Source organism: Semicossyphus pulcher, unplaced genomic scaffold, assembly GCF_022749685.1.
Source record: "Semicossyphus pulcher isolate SPU_LCO1_2020_fin unplaced genomic scaffold, fSemPul1.0.p SCAF_18, whole genome shotgun sequence".
Classification (NCBI taxonomy): domain Eukaryota; kingdom Metazoa; phylum Chordata; class Actinopteri; order Labriformes; family Labridae; genus Semicossyphus; species Semicossyphus pulcher.
Window position 1 is genome coordinate 21691543 of NW_027211691.1, and position 24406 is coordinate 21715948.

At 41.6% G+C, this 24406-nt stretch overlaps 1 protein-coding gene across 1 annotated transcript; it reads left to right on the top strand.

Moving 5' to 3' along the window:
* The first annotated feature begins 2423 nt into the window (after nt 1-2423).
* phex (phosphate regulating endopeptidase homolog, X-linked) lies at nt 2424-24026 on the top strand. The gene is made up of 22 exons (XM_069667535.1): nt 2424-2547; nt 7272-7328; nt 7442-7603; nt 8480-8563; nt 9252-9478; nt 10750-10818; nt 11368-11484; nt 11663-11746; nt 12772-12914; nt 13143-13236; nt 15178-15306; nt 15563-15664; nt 17575-17652; nt 18707-18810; nt 18895-18953; nt 19385-19439; nt 21377-21444; nt 21537-21667; nt 22652-22717; nt 23118-23222; nt 23573-23649; nt 23732-24026. Exons 1-22 carry the CDS (start codon nt 2424-2426, stop codon nt 23832-23834), a joined length of 2238 nt encoding a protein of 745 aa, XP_069523636.1. The 3' UTR covers nt 23835-24026.
* The last annotated feature ends 380 nt before the right edge of the window (nt 24027-24406 follow it).

Below are 24406 nucleotides of genomic sequence, written 5' to 3' on the forward strand. Positions count from 1 at the left end.
AAAGTTGAGGCTTTAGATGTAGCCGATTTTGAGGTATTTTACTGAATAAGTGAAAAGTTAGAGGATCACCAAAATCTGAGGATCACACAATGGTTCACCCTGGGGTGATCATAAATGTTGTAAATTACTTGGCAGTCTTTCCAGCAGGTGTTGATATACTTACTTGTCATGGTGGAGCAATCCATCTCAAAGGTGTCCGGGCAATAAACTGACCAAACCAAAATGTCAACCTGTTGGTGGTGCTAGAAGAAAAGTTAAAGGATCACAAAAGTCAGTGTGATTCATCCTCTTGCAAACATTTATTTCACCCAAACTTTTATAATAATCCATCTTACAGTTTTCCCGACATTTTGTTGTTCACCTTTGGCATCATCAGCAGGAGGACATTTTTGGTTAAGTCCGTTGGTCACCAAAGTCAGTAAGGGTCGTCCTCTGGGGAACATTGTTGAAATTTTCAGAACAATCCATCTAAAATTTGTAGAGACATTTAATTTTGAACCAAAAATATCAACTTGTTGGTGGTAGCAGAAGAAGAGTCAGGAGTTCACAAAGCCAGTGAGGTTCATCCTCTTGGGAACATCAATGTTGTTCAAAATTCCATAACAATCCATCTAGAATATTCCAGACTTTTGATTTGGAACCAAAAATATTAACTTGTTGATGGTAATAGAAAAGTCAGGAGGCCACCAAAATCATTAAGGTTCATCCTAACAATCTCTCACAAACATTTATCAACCAAAAATGTCAACCTAGACGTTGTGCAAGAGGAAAAGTCATGAGCTCACCAGAGTCAGGAGGGTTCATCCTCTGGGGAACGTTGTTCAAAATTCCACAACAATCCATCTCGAATTTGAAGAAAAATTGTATTTTGAACAAAATTATGAACCTGTTAGTGGTAAATGAAGAAAAGACAGCATGGTTCATCCTATGGGGAACATAAATATTGTATAAAATTTAACAATCTGTCGCAAAGTTACTTAGACTTTTTATTGTGAACCAAAAATGTCAATCTGGGGGTTGTGCTTCAGGAAAAGTCGTATGCTCACCAGAAGCTGTGGGGTTCATCCTCTGGGAAACATCAATGTCGTTCAAAATTTTGCAACATTCTTATTCAAAGTTGTCAAGACATTTTTTGTTGATGAGAAATGTGAACACATTCATGGTGATAAAGAAAAGATCGACAGGTTGCCAATGTCTTTAGGCTTCATCCTCTGGGGAACATCAATGTTGTTTAAAATTCACAACAGTCCATCTCTAAGTTGTCTTGACATTTGATTGTAAACCAAAAATCATGCCTGCCTGTTCAGAAGTTCAAATCCATTGAGGAGGTTGTTGTGATATTTCAGTCTAGACCAAAGCTGTAGATTGACGGACAGGAGACAATCAAAACTGGAGCAAACGGTCCCCGTCGAAATGTTAAACAATGAGAAGTAAAACAGGACACAAGTGATTGTGAGTCACAATGGTGAACAATAGCACTGTGGTAGACGTGTCTGCTTGATGAATGGTTGTTTTTAGCAGCACAGGAAGTAATTTCTATATAAGGACAGTGCGGCCGACGCCCCAAACCCTAATGAGCACGTGTGGTTGGAGTCCTCGCCACAGTAGGGGGGGGCGGGGTGCGGACCAATCGGGAGCCGTGGTGTCACTGTCATCAGCACCTCTGCCTCTTCAAAGAAAGTATTGATGCATCCTGACAGAAACACTGATGTGTTTTTACAGGCTGCGACGTCATCATCATCATCAGATTAATCAATTGTAATCAGTGCCCTGTGTGTGTGCGTGTGTGTGTGTGTGTGGGTCTAATTTAGTCCTGGTCTACTGACTGTCTGATCTGATAAATGTTCAAGCAGAGCACCCTGCTGTTTTGGTACATGAGATTAGACCCAAACACATTTATTTCACATGTGTGCTTTGTTACTAACGAGCTCTGCAACCTTTAACTGCCGCACAGTAAAACAAACAGATACTGTTCTGGTTTTTAGTCGGTGATTTTATTAAATGAGCACCGTTCATCACTGGGAGGTCTGGTCCTGTCCTGAAGGGAGGGAGGGAGGGAGTGATGGGTGGAGAGGAGGAGTGCCGTGGGAGAGGAGGAGGAACTGTTTGAAAAGCTAGAGTGAAGTTAGAGTTGCTACAGACAGACAGATAGCTGCAGAGAGAGAGACAGGCTGGGCAAGTGTGCTGTGCGAAAGAGAGCAGAGATGTGTGCAAGAGAAAGATAAGATTTTGTTTAATTTCCGGGAGATATTGCTTTAACTTTTTGGATTTAATATTGCCCATAAATGTGATTTTTTTTTTTTCAGATTGTTTGAATCATTTTTCATTTATGGTCCTCAGCCTATAGGCTCAGTGCTTCCACACCAGAAAGTGACAGAGCGCGAGTGCGTGTGTGTTTATGTGTGTGTGATATATAGTAAGCCATGGAACTGGAGCGTTTAGGTGGCGGCGGGGTTAAACCCGAGAGGGACAACAGTCGTCTCTACAGGATAGCACTGGCCATGTGTGTGTGTGTCTGTGCTGCTCTGCTGCTTGCACTCATACTGGGTAAGTCCCCCACACAAACACACAAAGAGATCCACATACTTTTTTCCTCAACCTGCATTATAATTTGTAAGGAATTTGTTGGAAATGTGTCATACTGTGCGCACTCTATCCTCAGATTATAGTGCACATACACTGTAAATCTACACAGAAGCACGCGGGTGGGAGCAAAGGTCTTTGTGGAGGGCTCGCGGGTAACTTGTGTCAAACTATTTTTGGTTCATATAGGGTTTCATACACGCCCACATAAACACGCACAACCTCAAACTCTCCATAATGCACTGTGGGAGTCAAATTGAACTCTGGGAAAGTTGGAAAGAATGTGTATGTTGACACTTTGTGGGTATTCTTTCCTGCCAAATGTGAGATTAATTAGCAGGGCATTGTTTAGAGGAGTAATGGGTGGAGGGTGTATATTTCTTCATTTATAGAGGGCAGTGCACATTAATTAACGCTGATGTTTTAGTAACACATTATAGACGTGACAGGCTGAGTTAAGCCAGTTGTTTGCACCCGTGCAGACAAAAAAACATAAAGGTAGGATTAAAATATGAGAGAGAATTGAAGTGTTAAAATTCTTTGATCTGCTGAACTTAAACAAGGCAAGGCAGATTAGTTGTATCGCACAATTTAACAACATATGACGCATAAAAGAGACATTATACAAAAGTTAAGTCCGACCAAGTAATCTGATTGGATAAGAGGCATTCTATGAGTGCTGATATAGAGAACAACATCACCGGGACTTTTCACTCTGTGTATCACTCCACCTCAGCCAGGTGTTCTGAATACTGTTAATTAACGTTACAGCAAACCGTGTGTGTCTACACTGATCAAGCTGGTGCCTCTGAATCACACAGCAGACTCTTGTCTCACTGGTTGGTGATAAATTAAAACGTACAGATTAACGTACATGATAAAGAACAGCTGATCTGTGGTAACCTGTAGACACAGAGTGCAGGAGAATGTTTGGGTTGCTTGGCAACAACAGTCCAGTTTCAGTTAAGTTGAGTTGGTGGTGACTTTTGACTTCTATTTACTGCTTGTTTAATTGTTGTATTAAAGCAATGTCACACTCGAGGTTGTGATGCTGTACTGAATATCAGCACTGCTGTGATTGTCTGCGGCCTCGTTCCTACAGCCGAATCCCAGCCGTGATGTTATTCAGTACAATATCATGACCTCGAGTCCGTCTAATGTTTTGTATTAAAAGTGCTCTATGCAGTGGCGTTCATATTCCATAGGTGTGGAATCACAGATGTTTCCTGCTGTCGTAAGAAGAAGCTGATTGTCACTCTTATACCACCAAAATAAGCATGTCGTCGCAGGTTTTTCAGACCCGCTAATAAATGCTGATTGTCTTTTTTCCCATTGCCAGTGGAGTATACTCAGACTCACCGTCTGACATCACAAACGCACCGGACACACGGTTGGTAAACAATAGTACGCACAAAGAACGCACATTATACTCTTTGGTAAGCGGCATGGAAGCCAGTGAAGATGTTACGGTGGTTAGGTCTTTATTGTATCTATGACTCATTCAGTCTGTTTATCAAACTCGACAACTCGAAATCTGGAACGATGTTCGAGCGCTGCTAGGACGGAGACGGTGGAATTTGTCGTTGAGATGCGTCATGGCACCGGAAAGGGGGAGGAGATTAACGCGTCGATCCAGGTTTTGTGTTCCCATCACTGCTGATTGGAGCCATGGCGATAATAACCCGGGTCTACTGCAGAGTCATTTGACCCGGGTCTGAATGCTGATTGTAGCCTTTCCCACTAAGCAAAAAAGCGGGTTTTTGACAAGGGGGAAAGGGGCTTTACAAAACTTGAATGGCGCTAACCCTAACTTTGTTGCAGTCACTTCCCATTAGCTTAATGAACTTCACATCTAGAGCTTGAAATTCTGTAAATAAATCAACTTGTGAAGCATGAGCCACACTATCAACACAAAGATTAAATGGGCGTATAGTTTGCCTGATAAATCAAATGTAAGACGGCGCATACTTAATCATTTCGCTACTTTTTGGAACTCTCTTAAAAGCTCAATTCGAACAAGGAGACCTTAATGACCCTAACCTTAACCACTGACCCTTAAAATCTACTTATCTCCAACTGGGCTTTTGTCCTCAATTAACTGGCCTTTACTCTGAAATGTGTCCCTGAAAGTATAGTCACACGACAGAAACAACACACCAGCTCCTTCAAAACGCACAATCTCAACTGTTACATCTTGTTATGATTTATTCATGTGAAACCGAAGTGTGAAAGGAAGTCCAGATTACAGAACTCTCTTTCTAAATGTCGGACTGTTCCTTTAAGAGTCCCTCTTTGTGTCAACTGTCAGTGAGTAGTAGTGAGGATGTCTGTGGTTTGGAAGGGTTCATATGTGTGGGGGGTGGGGCGAGTATTGTCTTGTTGTTATTGAGGGAAGCGGTCATTCTTGTGGCAGCATTGAAGTGTAATTATGTTATGTGCCCATGTGTGCAGTACTAAACACCCACTCTAATGGAAACCCTCCTCTAGTCTCCGGCCATGCATATGAGCAGACACAGGAATGTCAAGTTATTCTGACCCTTTCATTTTAAATGAGATTAGAGTGTTTTTTTGTTTGCATGCTTTTATCAGTGGCCTGTTTGGTGTAATGAGGCTGCTGTAAGAACTGACACTTGACTCTTAGACATGTGTGCGTCTGTTCAAACCCCTTGTGTGTACGGTTCTGACAGAGCAGTCGGGGAGGGTTGTTGAGGTTGTTCCAGGCCAACTGGGTCATGCAGGGCTGGAGCTGTGAGTGTGTACATTTGTGCTAAGAGTGGGCGCAACCTTAAGGAACCCTCACAAAGCAAACTAACTACATGAGCAGTCAACCTCTGAGGGCAGACATTATGGCGCAGCTCTGCTCATCCGTTCACAATGGGGATTTGGTTTATAAATCTGTAAGCTGGCTTCACGGGCCGCCTCTGTTTGAGCCACATCACATCAGAGTGGTTTCTGCCCAGAGGTTAGAGCAGCAGGCTTCCATTCACCTTCTAGCAAGGGAAGTGACTGGGTAAACCTGTGGTCACACTGCGAGCAGCATAAACAATGGCTGTCTCTATTCTGTCTCTTGAGGCTTTCTGAGTGCCATTTTTAGAAGCGTGTTAAGTAATTACAACTGACAGTCAAGCCAAGTTAAAAAATGATGTGTATCTTGGAAAGCGCTCCTGTATAAATAACTGAGTTATGAGGTGGTATAGAGGGACGTCTCAGCTTAAAGTGTTGGTTGCAGGTGGTGTCTTTCCGTGTTGCAGGCGGGCATAAGGTTAAAAATTGAATCCACTGACTGTTTACTCAGTCTGACTGCTCCCCAGCTGTATCAACTGCACTTTGGTCTGCATCTGCTCCAGTTTGATAAAAAAGTAGATTTTGGGAAAGCTCCATATTGACCTCCCTCTGATAACCAATATCTTTTTGAAGCATGTGAAAGTAACTGAAACTTTCAGCTCTCTCTGCTTCTTTCATTGATAGTTTGTATCAAAATAATAGACAAAAAGTTGCTCAGTCTGCAGTGCTGTTCGTGTACAATCTTCCCCTTTTATTCGAAGTATATTTTAGCACTCTACTATACGGTAGAAGCATGACTTACTGTTGACCGAATGGCTACAAAAGGGTCTGATAAAAGTAGCATTGCACACTTAAGGTAAACCTCTCAATTGCTTTGGTGGAAGGAGTTACAGCTGGGATCATTAAAGAGCAGCTCCAGTCATGTTTTAAGACATATAAAATGCTCTGCTTGAAATAATTAATTGTGTCTGACAATAACCATGTAAAAATCCTCCCAAGGCATCTCCTCCTTCTCCCTCATTAAAAATTCATGATTCTTCATAGGCCCCGCCCACTATGTGCTACCTTTCTTCTTTCGTAAAATTACAGCCGAAAACAAAACAGTAGCAGTTTGTAGTCAGTAGTGAGTTTGCAAACATTACGATGACGGTTACAGCTGGCTCGTGCATCGCTGAAGTGGTTGCCGTAGGTTACACATAACGATATGCATAGCGTCACCCCGTCCTTTAACGGGATTGGCTCCTTAGGTTTGTGACGTCTCAAACCTGCCAATCTGAAAACGTGTTGTTCAGCCTGTCCTTGGTACACTGCAGTTTAAAAGCAGACAGGCCCAGCCATGGAGATGACTGCTGATGTTGTCCCTGATGTGTCTGTTAGCACATGAAGAACACCACATGGAGATGTTCACAAGGTTAAACACTTGATTTTCACTGGAGGGGCTCATTAGTAAAACTTGATTGCAAAATATATTTTCACAAAAGTTGTTGATGTTTAAATCTTTTTTCTCACTCAAGATTGCTCCCTGAAAAACTACTGAAAACCCAAACAGAAGTATCTCTTAATTTTTGCTTTATCTGCAGAGTTTGCTCACTTGTCAGGGAGATCTGACTGTCAGAGAAAGAAGGAAACATTTTCCTTCATATCATGTGGTTTGTTGACTGACACGTCATGCTTCCCTGCTGACTCAACTCTAAATTTGCCTCCTTTTATTCCTGGAATGACTGCTCAGAACATATTACTGTCCCTACATTGCCCAATGGCAATCTAACAATAGAGGAAATCTTTTTTGAAGTGGGTCTGTTCTGCAAAATAAATGTTTTACAAGTGTTCCAAACTGTTTCAGACACTGTTAATGTTTAATTCAGTTGTCAAGATTCTTTGTTTAATCTTTTCTTCTCCTCTAGTCTCTCAGAAATCAAGTCAGCAGGAGTTCTGTCTGAGCCCAGAATGCATTGAAGCGGGTGAGGAGTGGTCACAACCACCTTGCGTTCAATCGCTTAAAGCATCCTCATTTGTTTGTTAATTAAGAGAAGCATTGAGATAAGTTAGTTTGTGACATCCTTCCTTCTTGTAGCCGGGTCTGTTCTGAGTAAATTGGATCAGTCCATCAACCCCTGTGAGGACTTCTATAGTTTCTCCTGTGGCGGCTGGTTGAAGGAGAACCCGATCCCTGAAGACTCCTCCTCGTACGGCATCTACCCATGGCTGCGGCAGCATGTAGACATCCGACTCAAAGGTGTGTTTACCCACAAACATGTCAATCAACACCTTGATAAGAAATACACATAAGAGAAACCTCTTGTTTTCAGCCTCAGCTGTTGAGATTCAAAAGGTATCACTTCAGGCAATTTATTATTCTCCATGCCGCCCCCTCCAGAGCTGTGGTTCTCAACTGGTCTAGCCTCAGGACCCAGCACCACCTCCTTAAAGACAAATCACAACCCACATATCTGATGTTTTCAACCACTCAAATGTATTTAATATTGGTGCAGTTTAGACCTGAGACGGAACCAAATATCACAGTATGTCAAAAAACACAACAGTATAATAGTCAACCAAAATGACCAGCAGTAGCAGTGCACAAGAGGAAAATACTTTCTCGACAATTCACTCAATCTGCCGCCTTTTATCAACAGATATAAACTAAAAAAAGAGCAACATGAATGCAGCTACTGTAGGGCTCATCAAGTTTCAAGAATGTAAATGTAACTGTATCTGGGATTACCCAATCGGTGGATACATGGAGTGTGAATAAACTACACTCATACTGCTGGCATAGGAAACCCACGTCCTTCAAAATAAAAGCACAGCATACACTAGACTTTTTGCTCCATTTTTTTTTTTTCAATCACATCTGCGACCCACTTTTGGGTCCCGACCCACCAGTTGAGAACCACGGCTGTAGAGCCACATGCGGCTGTATACAGCTGTCTTTACATGTGCAGCAGTGCTCCCAAAGACCCTCAGACTCTAACTGTTTTATTATCACTTATTCAGATGGATAGACTGAACTTGTGTCCATTTTATTTCACAAACAAACCAGAGCTTATGTTCAGTCCTACTTTTTGTGTCATACAAGTTTGATTAAGTTATACATCGTTTTTTCTTTCAGAGCTTCTAGAAGCTCCTTCAGCCGCTGATGAGCTGGAAGCAGTGACCAAGGCGAAGATGCTCTACCGCTCCTGTCTGAATGAGAGTAAGTCTGGGAAACACATACAAACAGGGTTTTCTAACTTAAGAGGACGTTTTATTGACATACAATTATTAGAGTGGGGACTCAGTCTAACCATGATGCTAACCATGACATCAACTCTGACCTTTCTCTAATGCTAACTGTAAATGTCCAGTGAGACCATAAATGGGAACTGAGTCCCCATTTTGTTACTTATTTCATCTGGAGTGTGAGTAATACAACGGATCAAACACACACATACATGTTTTTAACACTTGTGGGGACGACTGGTCAAATGGTATCTTATCTTGCCCTGACCCAGACTCAACAGCCTAACTACAGGATTGACCCCTAACCCTATTTTAAATACTACAAAAACAATACCTTATCACTCAAACAGCTCTTTGAACAACAATGCTCCCAGTCCAAAAATGTCCCCACTTTCCATGACTACAAACAGTCCACAAAGATACCGGAAGGGAGCACTGTATCACTGTGTGAGCACACTTAACGACACAGGGAGATAAGATAAGATGACCTTTTATCTACCCCCATGGCAGGTCTAAGTTATTGAAGATGCAAAAGAATTTAAAAAATGGAGGGGAAATGAAAAAAAAGCATACATAGGACAGGACACAAACGTTAAAATCAATAAAAAATCAATCAAACAGTATTGAGTATATAATTTTGGTTTCCTCATTTACAAATCCAGCTATACTGGAGCAAATGGACGCCAAACCAATGCTGAAAACACTCAGGCAGCCTGAGTTTCGGTGGCCTGTGGTGGGGGAGGGGCTCGGCGGGGACTATCAGTGGTCGGAGAAGCAGTGGAGCCTCCTGAAGACTCTGGCAGAGATGAGGAACCAGCACAGTAAGAGCGTCCTGATTCGCCTTTATGTCTCGCCTGATGACAAAAACTCCTCACACTACGTCATCAAGGTAAGACATCCCTGCTTCACTGTTATTATGGTTTACACGTGCATGATTTTGGAAAATATGCTTATTTGTCCAACATAACCAGCAATTTCTACACTCTGTTTCGTTCTCTTTGGCGGCACCTATGGCGATAAACGGTAATTGCGGGAGCACACTTCCCAGATATCCAGACAGTGTCGCATGTGTGACGTCCACGGTTGGCTCCGGTTGTAACTCTTGATTTTCCTGGCTGACGGTCGCTTTCCTTTTCAGACTGTTTGCTTCATCTGAGCGTCGAGTTTGTTTCTTTTTCCTTGGATTTTCACTTATTTTTGAAGTTGTATCAGTAGTCATCCATCTTTTCTTTGTTTGTTCAGCCATAGTGGATTACTGTTTACTCGCAACACTTGCAGAGAGCGGAAAAGCAGCCGCTTAGCTCCGCCTACCCTCTCTGGCAGACCAACCACTGCTGGGGGATGCAAACACGTCACTAACTGGGCGCCGCCTGTGATTCTTTCCGCGAATGACGCGCTCATTTATTAGACATTACTATTAGACATTTATTTAAATAAAAATCTTCGAGATTATTACTTTAACAAAATGTTTGTGTTAGCAAGGTTTCAGTCGGCTTATTTTGTTACCAGCTTTGTATCTCTGTTTCCAGTCTTTACTGTATATCTAAACTAAGCTACAGCAGCTGGCAGCATGTTTATATATAACTGACAGATCTGAGAGTGGTAACAAGGGTTCAGCTGGTTGACGACAGCATTGTCGATCACAAGGCTGACAGCCATCGACCAAAGTCTCTGAGATAAACTCTTTAGACATTTATAATGTAATATATACACAACTTGTATCTAAGCTAGAGGAGCCTGATGCTGGAGGAGCGTCGGCGTCATCCTAGCTATCACCCGCTCCCTCCCTCTTTCCTTGTGCACAGCAGCTCTCCCCCTCTCTGTGATGCGAGCCCGCATCACACTTTCTATTATTATATGATGTTTTTTAAAGTCTAATGAGGGAGACTGAGCCTCCGGGTTTATTCGCATACAGAGCGAGAAAGTGAGATCAGAGTGGTCACTGAAGACGCATTTGGGCTTAGAGCTGACCCCTTGCGATCGGACCACCCAGGACACATGGATAATACCAAATGTGAGCAGGGCCTAAGAGAGCAAAACCAGTCGTGTAGACATTTCGACAGATCTAGATCCAGAGCCTTTGCTGCAGTTTTATCGCTGCAGCAAAAGTTAAACCCAGACAACAGCAGAGGCTAACCTGTGCTTTCTGTCTTTACTTAGCTCGATCAGGCGTCCTTGTCTCTGCCCTCCAGGGAAGACTACATCACCAACACTTCCTCTGCCCGGGCTGTAAGTTTCCGCCTCATCGTTCAACCCTTTTTTTTTTTTTTATACCTTCCATCTACAACTCCTCTTCCTGCAGTAGCTATTTCCTTCCTGCTTGAGTGATGATATGTAGCAAGAAAATTTCAGGCACTTGAAATATCAGCGGTTAATGTTGGCTTTTTATATCAGCGCCTTTGAAGCTTCTTTCCAGACTCAACGTCATAATTAAAAAGAATTAATAGGAGAAGAGGCAGCTTAGATATTGATTGCCTTGGTTATAGCTGCCTCATTAGGTCAGAATAAAAAAGTACAGTCTAGTTTTTCTCACTTGGAAAAAGCAGTGCTTTGCTCTTAATGCAGTGTCACTATTAGTCTTGCTCTTCTGAAGGTTGCAAAGGGGAGCTGAGAACAGATGTAAGGGCTGTTAAGTTATTAAGTGTGGATGTAAGTCATTGATTAATTTCTGGTTGCACCTGATGTTAGGTAGTGGCAATGACAGTACCTTACAGCCATGAAAGAATCAATAACGTTTGCTTTTTCTTCTCCTCTCTCTCTCTCTCTCTCTCTCTCCAGTATCGTGCGGCCCTGCTGAGCTTGATGGTCGACACAGCCGTCATGCTGGGGGCTCCAGAGAAGGCAGCAGTGACCCAGATGGAAAAGGCCCTCGCCTTCGAGACCAAACTGGCTCATGTAAAGACGTCATGTCTGATAAATATAATGCCCCAAAATGTAAAGAGATGATTCGATAGGCCTCAATGGCTCTGGAGCTAATTAAAAACCTAGCTTTATTAACTGTCAAGTTTGATTCCACAACTTTACGAACAGTATAAAGGGAAATTAATAATAACACTGCTCATTTTGTCTGCAGATCCTGATTCCCTATGAAAACCGCACCAGTGAGAGCATGTACAACCGACACACACTGTCTCGCCTGCAGCGAACCATACCACAGGTATTTAGACACAGACAGACGCAGAATCAATAACAAAAAAATAAATGGATCTTTGCCAAAACCATCTTCTTTCCTGCTTCTTTGCGTTGAGCATGTGTCGAGTTTATTTATTCTACCTGCACAAACCCTAAAACCTTGTATACTTCTATTTTCAGACATCAGCTCTGACAGCAAAGAGTTTAAAGTGCATATTAAGTTGCTCAGACATTAAAGTCATAATCTCGAAGATCTCAGTTTCTCTTTGGCGGCACCTATGGCGATAAACGGTAATTGCAGGAGCACACTTCCCAGATATCCAGACAGTGCCGCATGTGTGACGTCCACGGTCGGCTCCGGTTGTAACTCTTGATTTTCCTCGCTGACGGTCGCTTTCCTTTTTAGACTGTTTGCTTCATCTGAGCGTCGAGTTTGTTTCTTCTTCTTTGGATTTTCACTTCTTGTTGAAGTTGTATCTGTAGTCATCGATCTTTTCTTTGTTTGTTCAGCCATAGTAGATTACTGTTTACTCGCAACACTTGCAGAGAGCGGAAAAGCAGCCGCTTAGCTCCGCCTACCCTCTCTGGCAGACCAACCACTGCTGGCTGATGGAAAACGCGTCACTAACTGGGCGCCGCTTGTGATTTTATCCGCGAAAGTCGCACCAGACAGCCAGTCTGTAATACTGCAAATGCAAAGGCTTTCATCAGTGGGCCATAGGCTCAATCACCTCATTCAGCGATAGATAGTGACTTAACAGACATTTATTTAAATGGAAATCTTTGACATTATATCTTTAAATTTCAAAAGATTCATCAGTGTTCATCTGTGTTTAGCACGCCTTGAGTTAAATGTTTTGGAGGCTTTTTATCCTCAGAAAAGGAGGAAATTTGGGAATTTCTTGCAACTTCAATGCTTAAGTATTAAGCTTAATCCTAAAGCCACAGTCCCAGTGACAATGCTAATTAAATAATCCCCAAATGTTTTGTCCCTCTTTGTTGTGTTAGGAAGTTGTAATCTACTTGTGCTTTTGTCCCCTCTATCTGTAGTTTGACTGGCTGGGTTTTGTAAAAGCTGTGGTGGAGTCTAAAGACGACCCGGCTCGGTCCATCTCCTCCTCTGAGCCCGTCATCGTCCGCGCTCCTCAGTACTTCAAGGAACTTGTCAAGCTCATTAACTCCACGGATCCCAGGTACACACACACACACACACACACACACACTCTCATACACACGAACAGCTAGACAGAAAGCACACACAGACAGATGAGCACACACTGGGGCCTGAGGGCTCCTGTCTCTCATTATCAGTATATTATAGTGCATAATGAGATTACATGTAGGCACTTAATTAATGGCCCTCCTCTCTCTCTCTCTCTCTCTCTCTCTCTCTCTCTCTCTCTCTCTCTCTCTCTCTCCAGGACTGTAGCGAACTACGTTCAGTGGAGGACAGTTTTTTCCAGGATCACCACTCTGAGCCGCCGTTTCCTTTACAGATATCTGGACTACGCTCGGGTTGGTACAGGATGAATCCTTCATGTCCATATTTGGTGATTTGAAGTGTTTAGATTAAGTAAAGAATGTAATGCTTCTACGGGTTGAGGGCAAAGAAACCTCTAAACCCCATTAAATCATGTAGAAAATGCACTAAGCACCATTAAGAGATGACATTTTGCAGATAAGTGGTTTGTATGTTTGCAATGCTTTGAATGAGGTTTGATTTATGAGTGCTCTGCTGTATGTAGGGAACACTTGCAGGCAGCTGCTTAATGTAAATGTAACTCTCACAATGCAAGATTTACCCTTCGTTAATCCCACATTCCTGTTTTATTTATTAAACTATACATTTGACCCAGAAACAAACTAACCAAGATAAGATTGAATTTCGTGTTTAACAATTACAATGACTTCTTTATATATTTTACAGGCTAATTGTAGTAAATATGGTACGTATATTATTTATTTTGATCGCTTTTAGGCCTCAGATCAACAAATGATTCAATAGTTTCCGACCATTTTGCCGTTGCAGTTTGAATAGCACTTTGAAACACCTTTGAGGTCTTAGCACCTACAGGTAAGCTATCACAAGATATGGGCCAATAGATATGAATCAAACAGTAATTTTTTTTGTATTTTTTAAAGATTATTTTTTAAATTTTTTATGCCTTTATTTGAAGAGAGGACAGCGGATAGAGCCGGAAACAGGGGAAGAGAAAGCAGGGATGACAGGCGGCAAAGGGCCGAGGGCGGGAGTTGATCCCGGGGCCGCCGCATTGAGGACTGTAGCCTCTGTATATGGTTGCCGATATAACCGCTAAGCAGAACCGGCGACCAGTATTTTGCTGCTAATTAAAATTCACAAAGGAAAAAAATGATCAGTTATTTATTTATTTTCTGAGATCTTCTTGGAGCTTTTTTTTTTAACCAGCCTAATATTTGGTGTAAATATTTCATAGCTGTGAGACGCTCCTTCTCTTCCTTTGTGTACTGATCGTATACTGGAAGTGAAGGAGCTACACATACGGCACCTTAAAATACAAGAATGAGGACAAACCAGGCAAAAAAAAAAACACACTTCTGACAGTAAGAAGAGCTTGAGTTGAGATTTTAAACACACACTTTCATTGTAAGCTTATTTAGTAAGCAATTAGTGTGTATATTCTGTCACTTTCCCAATAGGAATGAACGATAGAACCTGATTTGAATACTTATATAGGACAGGAAAACTTCTGGGAAAGTTATAATTAAAGAGCAATTCAGGGTCTGGAACCTGTTAAGAGAAAAGTTCAGGGAACTAATAAGATACTAAGTTGAACTGATGAGATAACTTTTGTTCAAGTTTGGGACTCTATTACTGGGTAATACCAATGACTGTGTATATAGATGGAAGACGCATCTCTATCTGCTGTCATTGTATGGAATTGATGCCAAAACAGCCCCTGTGACAGGCGCTGCTATCTTGCGATGGTGACGTCATTTGGAGCCAGAGACTGCGCAGTAGAGATCGGCGGGTGAAGCGGCCGTAGCCACTTCCACCAACAAAAACACACACTTAACTTACCGAAAAAACAGCAAAGATCCCGCACGCCGGCATATTTAACAGCAGAACAGCTTCTTGTGTTGGTCTGAAGGAGACGTTCACAGATATATAAACTTCAGTGACTGTAGTGATTGTTTTAGTTACGTTTCCTCTCACGGATCGTCCTCTGCTCTGCTAATCTGGAACTGCATCTAGCATCAAATTAAAAATAAATTTGTTTCAAAGCATTCCATAAATACAAACTTGATGATATATCGTATGTAAGATCATTTATTCTTTAAAAAATGGCAGCCCCCAAATTTTCCCCCAGAGCGTCGATTTAGAGGTTGAGAAACTGTTACAGATCAAGCTAGCGTGTTTATGGAGGAAGTAACAATGTCACCTTGCATCTCTCTCCCTTCTTACACACCCACCAGGTAACCACGGGGACCACCTCTCTCACCCCGCGCTGGGATAAGTGCGTTAACTACGTGGAGAACTCGCTTGTTTATGCCACCGGGCGCCTTTTTGTCAACACGCACTTCCAGGAGGACAAGAAACACATGGTGCGTGTGTGTTTTAAGTGAGGGGTTGCATGTTTAAGCGTGTCAGAGATGTGTATTTTGTCTCCGTGCCACCTTGAGATGATGTCAGACATTTGTCCCTTGTGGGTCACTGTGTGTGTGTTTATGCTGGAATGAAAGCGAGCAATTTTTTTGACTTGTTGATTTATGTTTATGTCGTTTGGAAGTTACATCACATTTAATCCTCTGTCAGCCAGTAATTAAATCGAGTGTGTGTGTGTGTGTGTGTGTTTGTCAGATGGAGGAGCTGATAGAAGGCGTTCGCTGGGCGTTCATCGACATGCTGGAGAAAGAGAACAGCTGGATGGATCAACCAACAAAGACGAGAGCCATAGAAAAGGTAGGACCAGCTGGCCACCCTTTCTTAGTCCAGACAGTAACTTTGCTCTATATCTTGCTATAAATAATAACTTTTTTACTGATTATTCGTACATTTTTAGTATTTAATGTCTAAAAACGACTCAAACTTTGTTCTATACTTTGTTAACTTGTGGATTTAATTCATCCCAAATGTTTCAAACGATACTCAAACTCAAAGAAACCCGTTTATGAGAAAGAGAAAACTTTATTTAAGGTAAATATGCATTTAATTCAGTTGCCCGACTTCTGATAAAACATACGATACGTCAGAGAAGGAGGAAGGAAGCGGGCTAACATTTTAGCTAACGTTACTTGTGCCCTTTTTGGATAAATAACGAGTACAACTTTTCCACTCTACATCATATGTGATCAATATTCCTGTGGGAGTCATATCAGATACATTTTGATACACTGGAAGTTCTTGCCGACTTCATCAAACTATATATTTCTTTATTGATTTGATTGAGAGACAAGTAGCGGTGGAAATTACATAGAGTGCGTTAGAAGCCTCTTGGGGGTACCTGGCTCTTTAGCTGCTGGGTGTTTGACCTACTTGACAGGCTAGTATTTAGTTTATTTACATTTTGGTGCTGCAATAGAAATACTCAGAAAAAGACGCTGCTTCCATAGCATAAGATTTATGAGAGCAATGAGGGTGAACCAAGCAATGCCGTAAAATCCGAATATAAGACGCATAAGACGTCTGTTTTGGGGGATAAAAAGGTTTTCTGAAATTATTTATTTAAAAAAAATGCATATGCAAGTTATTTAAACTCTATTTCAATGTATTTTCATTAAAAACACATTCAAAGCACACACAGATTACAGCCTACCGTCTGTTTTCCCCATGTCAAGTTTGCAATCCTGCTAGCTAACGGTGTGGTAGTTGGGCTGCGGTAATGTTGATTGTTGTGAGGATGGCGGCTGCACTGCTGATCATGGCGGCGCATGTCTGTGACGTAGCTTTAGCTAGATTATAGCGCTATCATCTGGGTAAAATACCCTAACACAATAAAATACCTGTGCTTTTTATACTGCTAAATTGGTCACAATGGTAAATAGGATGCAGCCCACTTTTTAGATGAATGTTACGATGTATCTGTGGGCCGTAAAAACAAAGCGTTCGAATCAAAGGTGCTTAAACTCTTCTTAAAGGTTGGATAATAATTTTCTTCGGGGTTCATTGCTGCAAGCTACAGAAGATACATTTCACCCACAACAATGATCCATCGTTGACATGAGGAAAGATGGTTACAGCCACTTTAATATTTCCTTTTATCTCTGAATTGCTTTCAAGTGCCTCCACGATGAGAAAAATATCTGACACTCAGGCTGCTAAATGTGACGTGAGGCCCAAACAATGACTTATTTAATTCTTGATATAAAAATGTATTACTGCAGCTTCGGATTTGTAATGAAGAATGAACTTTGTTGTCTGTGGTTTCTTCTTTATCTCATTTAAACATTGTTTGATTAATGACCTTGGTTTGACACAGACGTGCCGGGCCGTCATTCATCTTACCGTCTTTGTTGTGGAAAACCAGAGAATTTTTCTCCTTGAAATAAACCTCGACTGCTCCGCGTACTTTAGAACAAAGGCATCATTGAAACCATTTAAACAGCCTGATCCACTTGAGTTTTGTTACGACCACAAGTATGTTATGTTACTGCTTCTTTAATGTTCCTACTGGCTCTTTGTTTCTTATGTTACAGACCCAATGTAGCAACGCTTTGTGTCAGGGCACCACGACTCTCAGTGACACAATAAACTTTTAATTGCTTGCAATTTAATTTTATTGAATGTATGCACTCACTGTCATCGACTCTGTATGAGCGTGTATCAGCTCCTAAAACTCTGTTAAGTCTAATCTGTTGTCTGACTCTCTCAAGGCTCACGCGGTCCTGGCTAAGGTCGGCTATCCTGAGTTCATTCTGAACGACACCTACCTCAATGAAGACTTAAAGCAGGTTTGTGTAGCACTGCTAGCATGACATCCCCATAACAATTCACAAAGGCGAGTTAGTCTCAAGCCTGTCTGTCTGTATTTGATTTGAAAGGAAATCTGTTGTGCTCATTAAGATCTGACCTTGTTGGAATTGTGATTGTACTCACACCATAGACTGTATAAAAAGATGGACGACATGACAGCTCCCTAGAAGTGAAGCCAAACCCTCTCTATCGCCCCCTGCTGACTGGCTGCAGTATAGCTCATAAAGCCCGCCTCCTCCATGTTAACAGATGAGACATGAGTCAGACTATAAAATCTAAATACACATCAAATAAATGTTTCCTTAAATATGGTTTCTGTCATTATAGTTAGTTATTATCATGCTGATTTACGTCCAAGTGTTCATTTTTCTGACAAGTTTAGTTTTTATTCGTTATTTGATGCTGTAAAAAGGATGATTGACAGCTCTGTTGACAAATCCGGCTCCTGCAGCCGATCTGTTCCCGAGCAGAAGAGTGGAGGACGATCCGCGAGAGGAGATGTAACTTAAACAATCCCTACAGTCAGTGAAGTTTCCATATCTGTGAACGTCTGCTTCAGACCAACACAAGAAGCTGTTTCTGTGTAAAACACGCTGACATGCAGCATCTTTGCTGTTTCTTTCCAGTAATTTAAGTGTGTGTTTTGGTTAGCGGAAGTGGCTACGGCGGCTCCACCTGCCGATCTCTACTGCGTGGCTCGGGTCACCATCGCAAGATGGCAGCGCCTATCACAGGGGTATTTTGCCTTCAATTCCGTACGAGAGCAGATGGAGAGGCGTCGTCCATCTTTATATACAGTCATTGATTTACACCCACATAATATCCCAACACAACATGAGCCAGACTACCACAATTATTACGTTCTGATCACGATGCATTTACACCTTCCACTAAGGTGTTTTTACTGAATCAAGTAACATGTCCAGATACAGACTGCATTTTAATACCAGGTGTAAATGTGGTAATATGTCGGTTATCTTATTCAAACGAGCAGTTCTTTACAGTGTGTATTTGCATTTGTGTATGGTTTAGCTAGAGTTCAATGAGAAGGACTACTACGGAAACGTGATGCAGACGTTGAAGTTCATCGCCCACTCGGATATCGCCTGGCTCCGAAAGAGCGTCCCACGAACAGAGTAAGTGGCAGGACGAACCTCTGTAAACCTTCAGTGTGGCTCTTTGTGTTTTACTTCACCACATACTGTGTGTTTATGTTGCAGGTGGTTTACTAACCCAACAACTGTGAACGCCTTCTACAGCTCCTCCACCAACCAGATCAGTAAGACACTGATTTCTGAGATTCCAGCTTTTATTTAATCATTCAGCCGTTTGTGACTTCTGAAGCACAATCCAGACAGGACGACGCTACACCGCACCTCAGTGATTTCAATTAAATATCTGCCTGTGATACATTTTCAGGGGGATTATTCTTCTCCTAAGATGGCTGAGTAGGCATTTCAGTGTCAGAGATGATTAAGAATTTGCATAAAAACATAACACATGCACCGACATGATGAGTGCTTTCTAAAGCTGCTGATATGTGATCCGATGTTTAATAATTCCTCCAATGAGAAATCAGAAATAATTCTGCCTCACGCAACCTGGAATACAAAATACATGCTTTGAAAAGTTACCTGACCTTCAGCAGTAAATGAGTTCTGTCTGGACACGGCTGAAGACACACAAACAATTTTGATCTTCTCTTTTAAGGATTCCCGGCCGGGGAGCTTCAAAAACCGTTCTTTTGGGGGAGAGAGTATCCAAGGTGAGATTAAAGACATGTGACACGCTCTGCTAACAGACCAAAGAAATGCCACCTCATGCTTTTACCCAGGAGCAAGGTGAAGCTGTGAAATTATTATTCTGACATGAACCTCCTGATACAAAACCACAGAGAAGAATTGTAATGGCAAGACCTGTGGACAAACAGCCTGATTAAATACCTCATTCCTCACAGATCATGAAATTACAGAACAGGTAAAACACATTTTAAATTCATCTGTTAATATTTCAGAACCATAAATTATACAATCCTTAAAACCTTGATGCAGTGTATGATGTCTGAAATATTTAGAACTGAAACTGTTAAAATACAGATATAAACCAACAACAAGTATTTCCTAGGGCTGTCAATCGATTCAAATATTTATCGCATTTATCATTTTTTACCTGTTGTAAATGTACCTTAAAGACATATTTTTCAAGTTATGAACACTCTTATCAACATGGGAATGGACAAATGCGCCTCCTTTATGCAATTGTATGTTTATTATTACTGCAACATTCCAAACCAAGGACAAACACTGTCCAGAATATTCTACACAATAACCTCAAAGGTACTGCATGCTCAGAAAATATGCTAAAAGCATAACATGGCCTGAAGAACAACAAGCAACAACAGACGGTATATTGACCTGAATGTAACGTTCCTAAGTAATAAGTCACTGAGTCTGCAGTAGGAGATTTTTAGTAAAAGTTTAATCACTTAAAGACATTTTTCACAACCTGGCGCTCTCTGCATCGGCTGTGTGCTCGGCCAGCAAGTGGTATTTAAGACTCGACGTCTCCGGTGGTAACTCAGATCACATCAACAGTAAATACAAATAACTGTTGTCTTGTCCAGAGAACCATCGAGCAGGGCTTTGAAGCTGAATTTGACATTTAAAAGACCCTTTTCTTTATCCATTTCTACTCACAGAGGTTTGTTTCTGCTCGCTATCCACAACATTACGGCTGCAATGCTTCCTGATTTTTTACGTATGAATGGCTAAAGCTAATATTTTAAAGAGGGGGTATTATGCTGTTTCACATTTTAAGACGTATATATAATGTTACAATGTTGGATGTCCAGACTAAACGTGGGTGAAGTTTCAAATCTGTAGGTAAAAGTATGTTGGAGTAATCCCCAGGCTTCTCAGCTCAGTCTGCAGGCTGCTGTGAACGCCAGGTTTCATACAGACTTCTCTAGACGCTTCACTTTGTGATGTCACAAAGTGGAGGAACTCTATATTTGGGCATCTGCCACAGCAGAACTTCCTACCCCTGCCACAGTTCAAGCTCAGTCTGCCTCGGAAATGTTTTTCACTCCACCACTCTGCTCAACGGCTCTGCTCATCAAGTTGGTTCAGAATGTCTTGGAGAAAGTTTCTTTGGCTTTGAAGGAAAGACATCAGGACGAGAGCACCAGACGTTCATATCAAATCGAAAGTTTCTCCAAGTTTTCTCTTTGCCAACAACTCTGTAACACGGTCACAGGGTAGGACGCGTGCCTTAAACACTGAGTTCTGCTACTCGGCAGGCTTCAGAGAGCTGGCCAATCGCAAGACAGCTGGCTCGTAGGGGTGGGGTTTCTTAAAGGGACAGGGCTGACTGAGTCGAATCAGGCAGAGGCTGCATGATGGCCTGCACAGAGCACCAGTGTGAGAAACATGAGGAGTATTTTTAACTGCAAATGATGCTAAGCTACTCCACAGGTACCACAGAGTGAAACATGAAGCTTGAAATTAGCAAAAAAAAAAACTTTAATAGCATCATACTGTACGTTGATTATACGATCAATACGGTAGCAAGATTCCTAAAAACAGAAAAGAATAAAATTAGACTACATGAAGCTGTGTAAATGCTAGCATGTTTGAGGTGTAACAGATTCTTCTGCAACATAGTCACCTGGTAAAATGTCATCCCCTTGTTGTTTGTTTTTAGATCTCTAAGTTACGGTGCCATCGGGGTGATTGTTGGACATGAGTTAACACACGGCTTCGACAATAACGGTAAACACACCACCTTTAAAAATTTTCACTATAACATGAGAGATTTGTAACTCAGTCGATTCTGTGATTTCTTTTCTGATGCTTTTAAACAGGTCGAAAGTATGACAAAAACGGCAACCTTGAATATTGGTGGAGCAACTCGTCTGTAACAGCCTTCAATGAGAAGAACCAGTGTATGATTGATCAGTATAATGGCTACCACTGGAAGGAGGCAGGCCTTAATGTAAGAGTTATTTTTGTACATGCAAAATATAAAGACTACAACAAAAGAATTATATAAAATTACTCTACAAAAAACATTAAATACAGACATGCGTTATAGTCAAATCAGTCCTTCCAGGAAGTGCGAATTCAAGCTAATTTCTTTACTATTCAAATATTGCCCCCCTGAGGTCTGCAAGGTTGTTTAAACATCAGAGGGCATCTTGTGTTGTTTCTTTAATATGTTTGGAGCGCTGCATGCTGGAGCTGTATTTTTGTTTTGCTGTAAAGCAGACTGCTGCACCTCTGTTACTGATTTAAAATAATCATTGTGCAGTGAGATAGTAACCCCCTGTCTCTTTTCAGTTGTTTTATACCGCCCCAGCAGCTGAAACAACAAGTAGAACAGCGTAGATGTAATATATATACATGTGTAGATTCGCTTTTGCACATATTCCATGTGTACATGCATTGCGAAGTGAGCATTTCAAAGCTGTTTACTTAAGTATCATTACATTTTTACACATTTTATTTGACATCTTGACACGGGAATCGACTGTCAAATCGACCGTCGTGATGTCAGAAGACAACCAGCTCGCTCGCTCTCGATTGGAGCGTTTGTCCTAGTCACTCACAAAGCATGTATAACGTGTATAAACACCGCAACTTGCCTTGCAACTTTTTTTTAAAAAGCTGGAGCAAAATCAGGCATTTTGGGCTGCAACAATCACAGAAAGTGCCCACGAAATCCTGGAGGGGCTGTGACATAAAGAACAGGTTGAGAATATTTTTTCATGTCAGTTTGACACTTCAGAGGACTTTTCAAGTTTGCTGCGCAACGGAAAACAGTGCTCCCAAGCTCCGGATATATTTCTACATCTAACTTGTATAATTATTAAACTTATTTTAACAGTAAACCCAGGACACTGTGATCCAGAAGTAACCTTTATGACCTGTGTAAATATTGGATGAAGGAATAACGTGAGAATCTGTGCTTGTTCCGCAGGTGCGGGGCAAGAGGACTCTGGCAGAAAACATAGCAGATAATGGAGGAATAAGAGAGGCCTTCAGGGTATGATCTGTTTTCTCTTTGATACCTCATTCGAAAATCGCCTAAAGGCCTTTCCTTCAACCTGCAAATGGAAAATTACCTGTGTAACTTGTCATATTAATTAGGATTTTTTAGCATTTAGTTGTGCCCATCACCTGGACAATAAGGCTTCGTAAATATGAGCTCTCTGGCACTAACATTCTTACTATTTTTGCCTGCATTTTTAGCTCTTTTTTCGCCACCATTTTCTTTAGAAGGGTCTTTTGTTATCTGCTGCACCTGTGCTTTTTAGTTTGCTATATCCTACTAACCTGTACGTCACATCTTAAAAATGTCCTCTGTGTGAACTCTTTCTAAAACTTCCAGGACACCATGTTCAGAAGTCCAGTTGAGACAACCGTGTCTTTATCTTTGTGTGCAGGCGTACAGGCGGTGGGTAGATGAGAGCAGAGGTGGCGTGGAGGAGCCTCTGCTGCCAGGAGTCGGGCTGAACAACAACCAACTGTTCTTCCTGAGCTATGCACATGTAATAAAAAACACACAGAGACACCCACACACGATTTTTGCCACTCTATAGTGCTTCAGTTTCTTTTTTCATGTCTGAATACGTTGGAGAAGCTACTTTACCAACCGAGGTTAAAAGGTTAAACATTGTGTTATGCCCCACCGTAAGGCGGTCCTAAGGGGAAAACATAAAATCGACAATCCTGTCTTCAGATGTCATGAGTAGTGTTTTTAAGCATTTAAGATCAGGTGCACCATGTTGAGAAATCACCTGGGAAGAGCTGGGAAGACACAACAGAAGGGGAAAGGGGACAAACAGTGCAGGGAACACATACAGCCGAAACAGTCAAACCATCCGTCTGTGCTCTGCAGGTGAGATGTAACTCCTACAGACCAGAAGCAGCAAGGGACCAGATCCAGAGTGGAGCTCACAGTCCACCAAAGTACAGGTGAGCACACACACACACGCACTGATGAATGCACACACACAGGCCTCACAGCTTGACCTTTAACATCACTATCACCCCGCAGAGTAATCGGAGCCATGAGTAACTATGAAGAGTTTCGGAAAGCGTTCAGCTGCCCTGAGTCGTCGGTTATGAACCGTGGCGCACAGTCCTGCCGAGTGTGGTGACCTTTCGACCTCAGCTCGATCCTGATCCAGGCCCAAGTTGTGTGCAGCAGATGGGTGAATGAAAGGGCTCATGATAATGTTGGACTGAGCCAACATAGTTTACATGACGTGGGAACTATGAAGCAGACACGTTCTCACAGGAAAAATACACCCCGATGTTTGAACGTGTTCGGATACAAGTGGGAAAGTTTAGAGACGGAAGCCATTTTTTATGGGCTGATGAATCATCGTAAAGAGACACATGTGTAACTTTTTCCACTGGTACAATTACTGCACATGTTTCAACTACTGCATAAATTATGACTGAAGCCAATATGTTGAGGACCATAATTTATGGATAATAAGAGTGTTGTAAAAAAGAGCTTTATATGTACTGTAAGTATGACTTGATAAAGCTAGAAACTTTCTTATGGAAATAAAAAAAATGTATATATTAAAGTAAAGGTGCCATGACTTTTTTTTTCAGGAACCTACTTATATTTCAGACATTACGGTAACTGTGGGAAGCAAAATATATCATCTTTTGATTAATTATAAAATATGTTTGAGCACAAATAGAAAATGCAAATAAA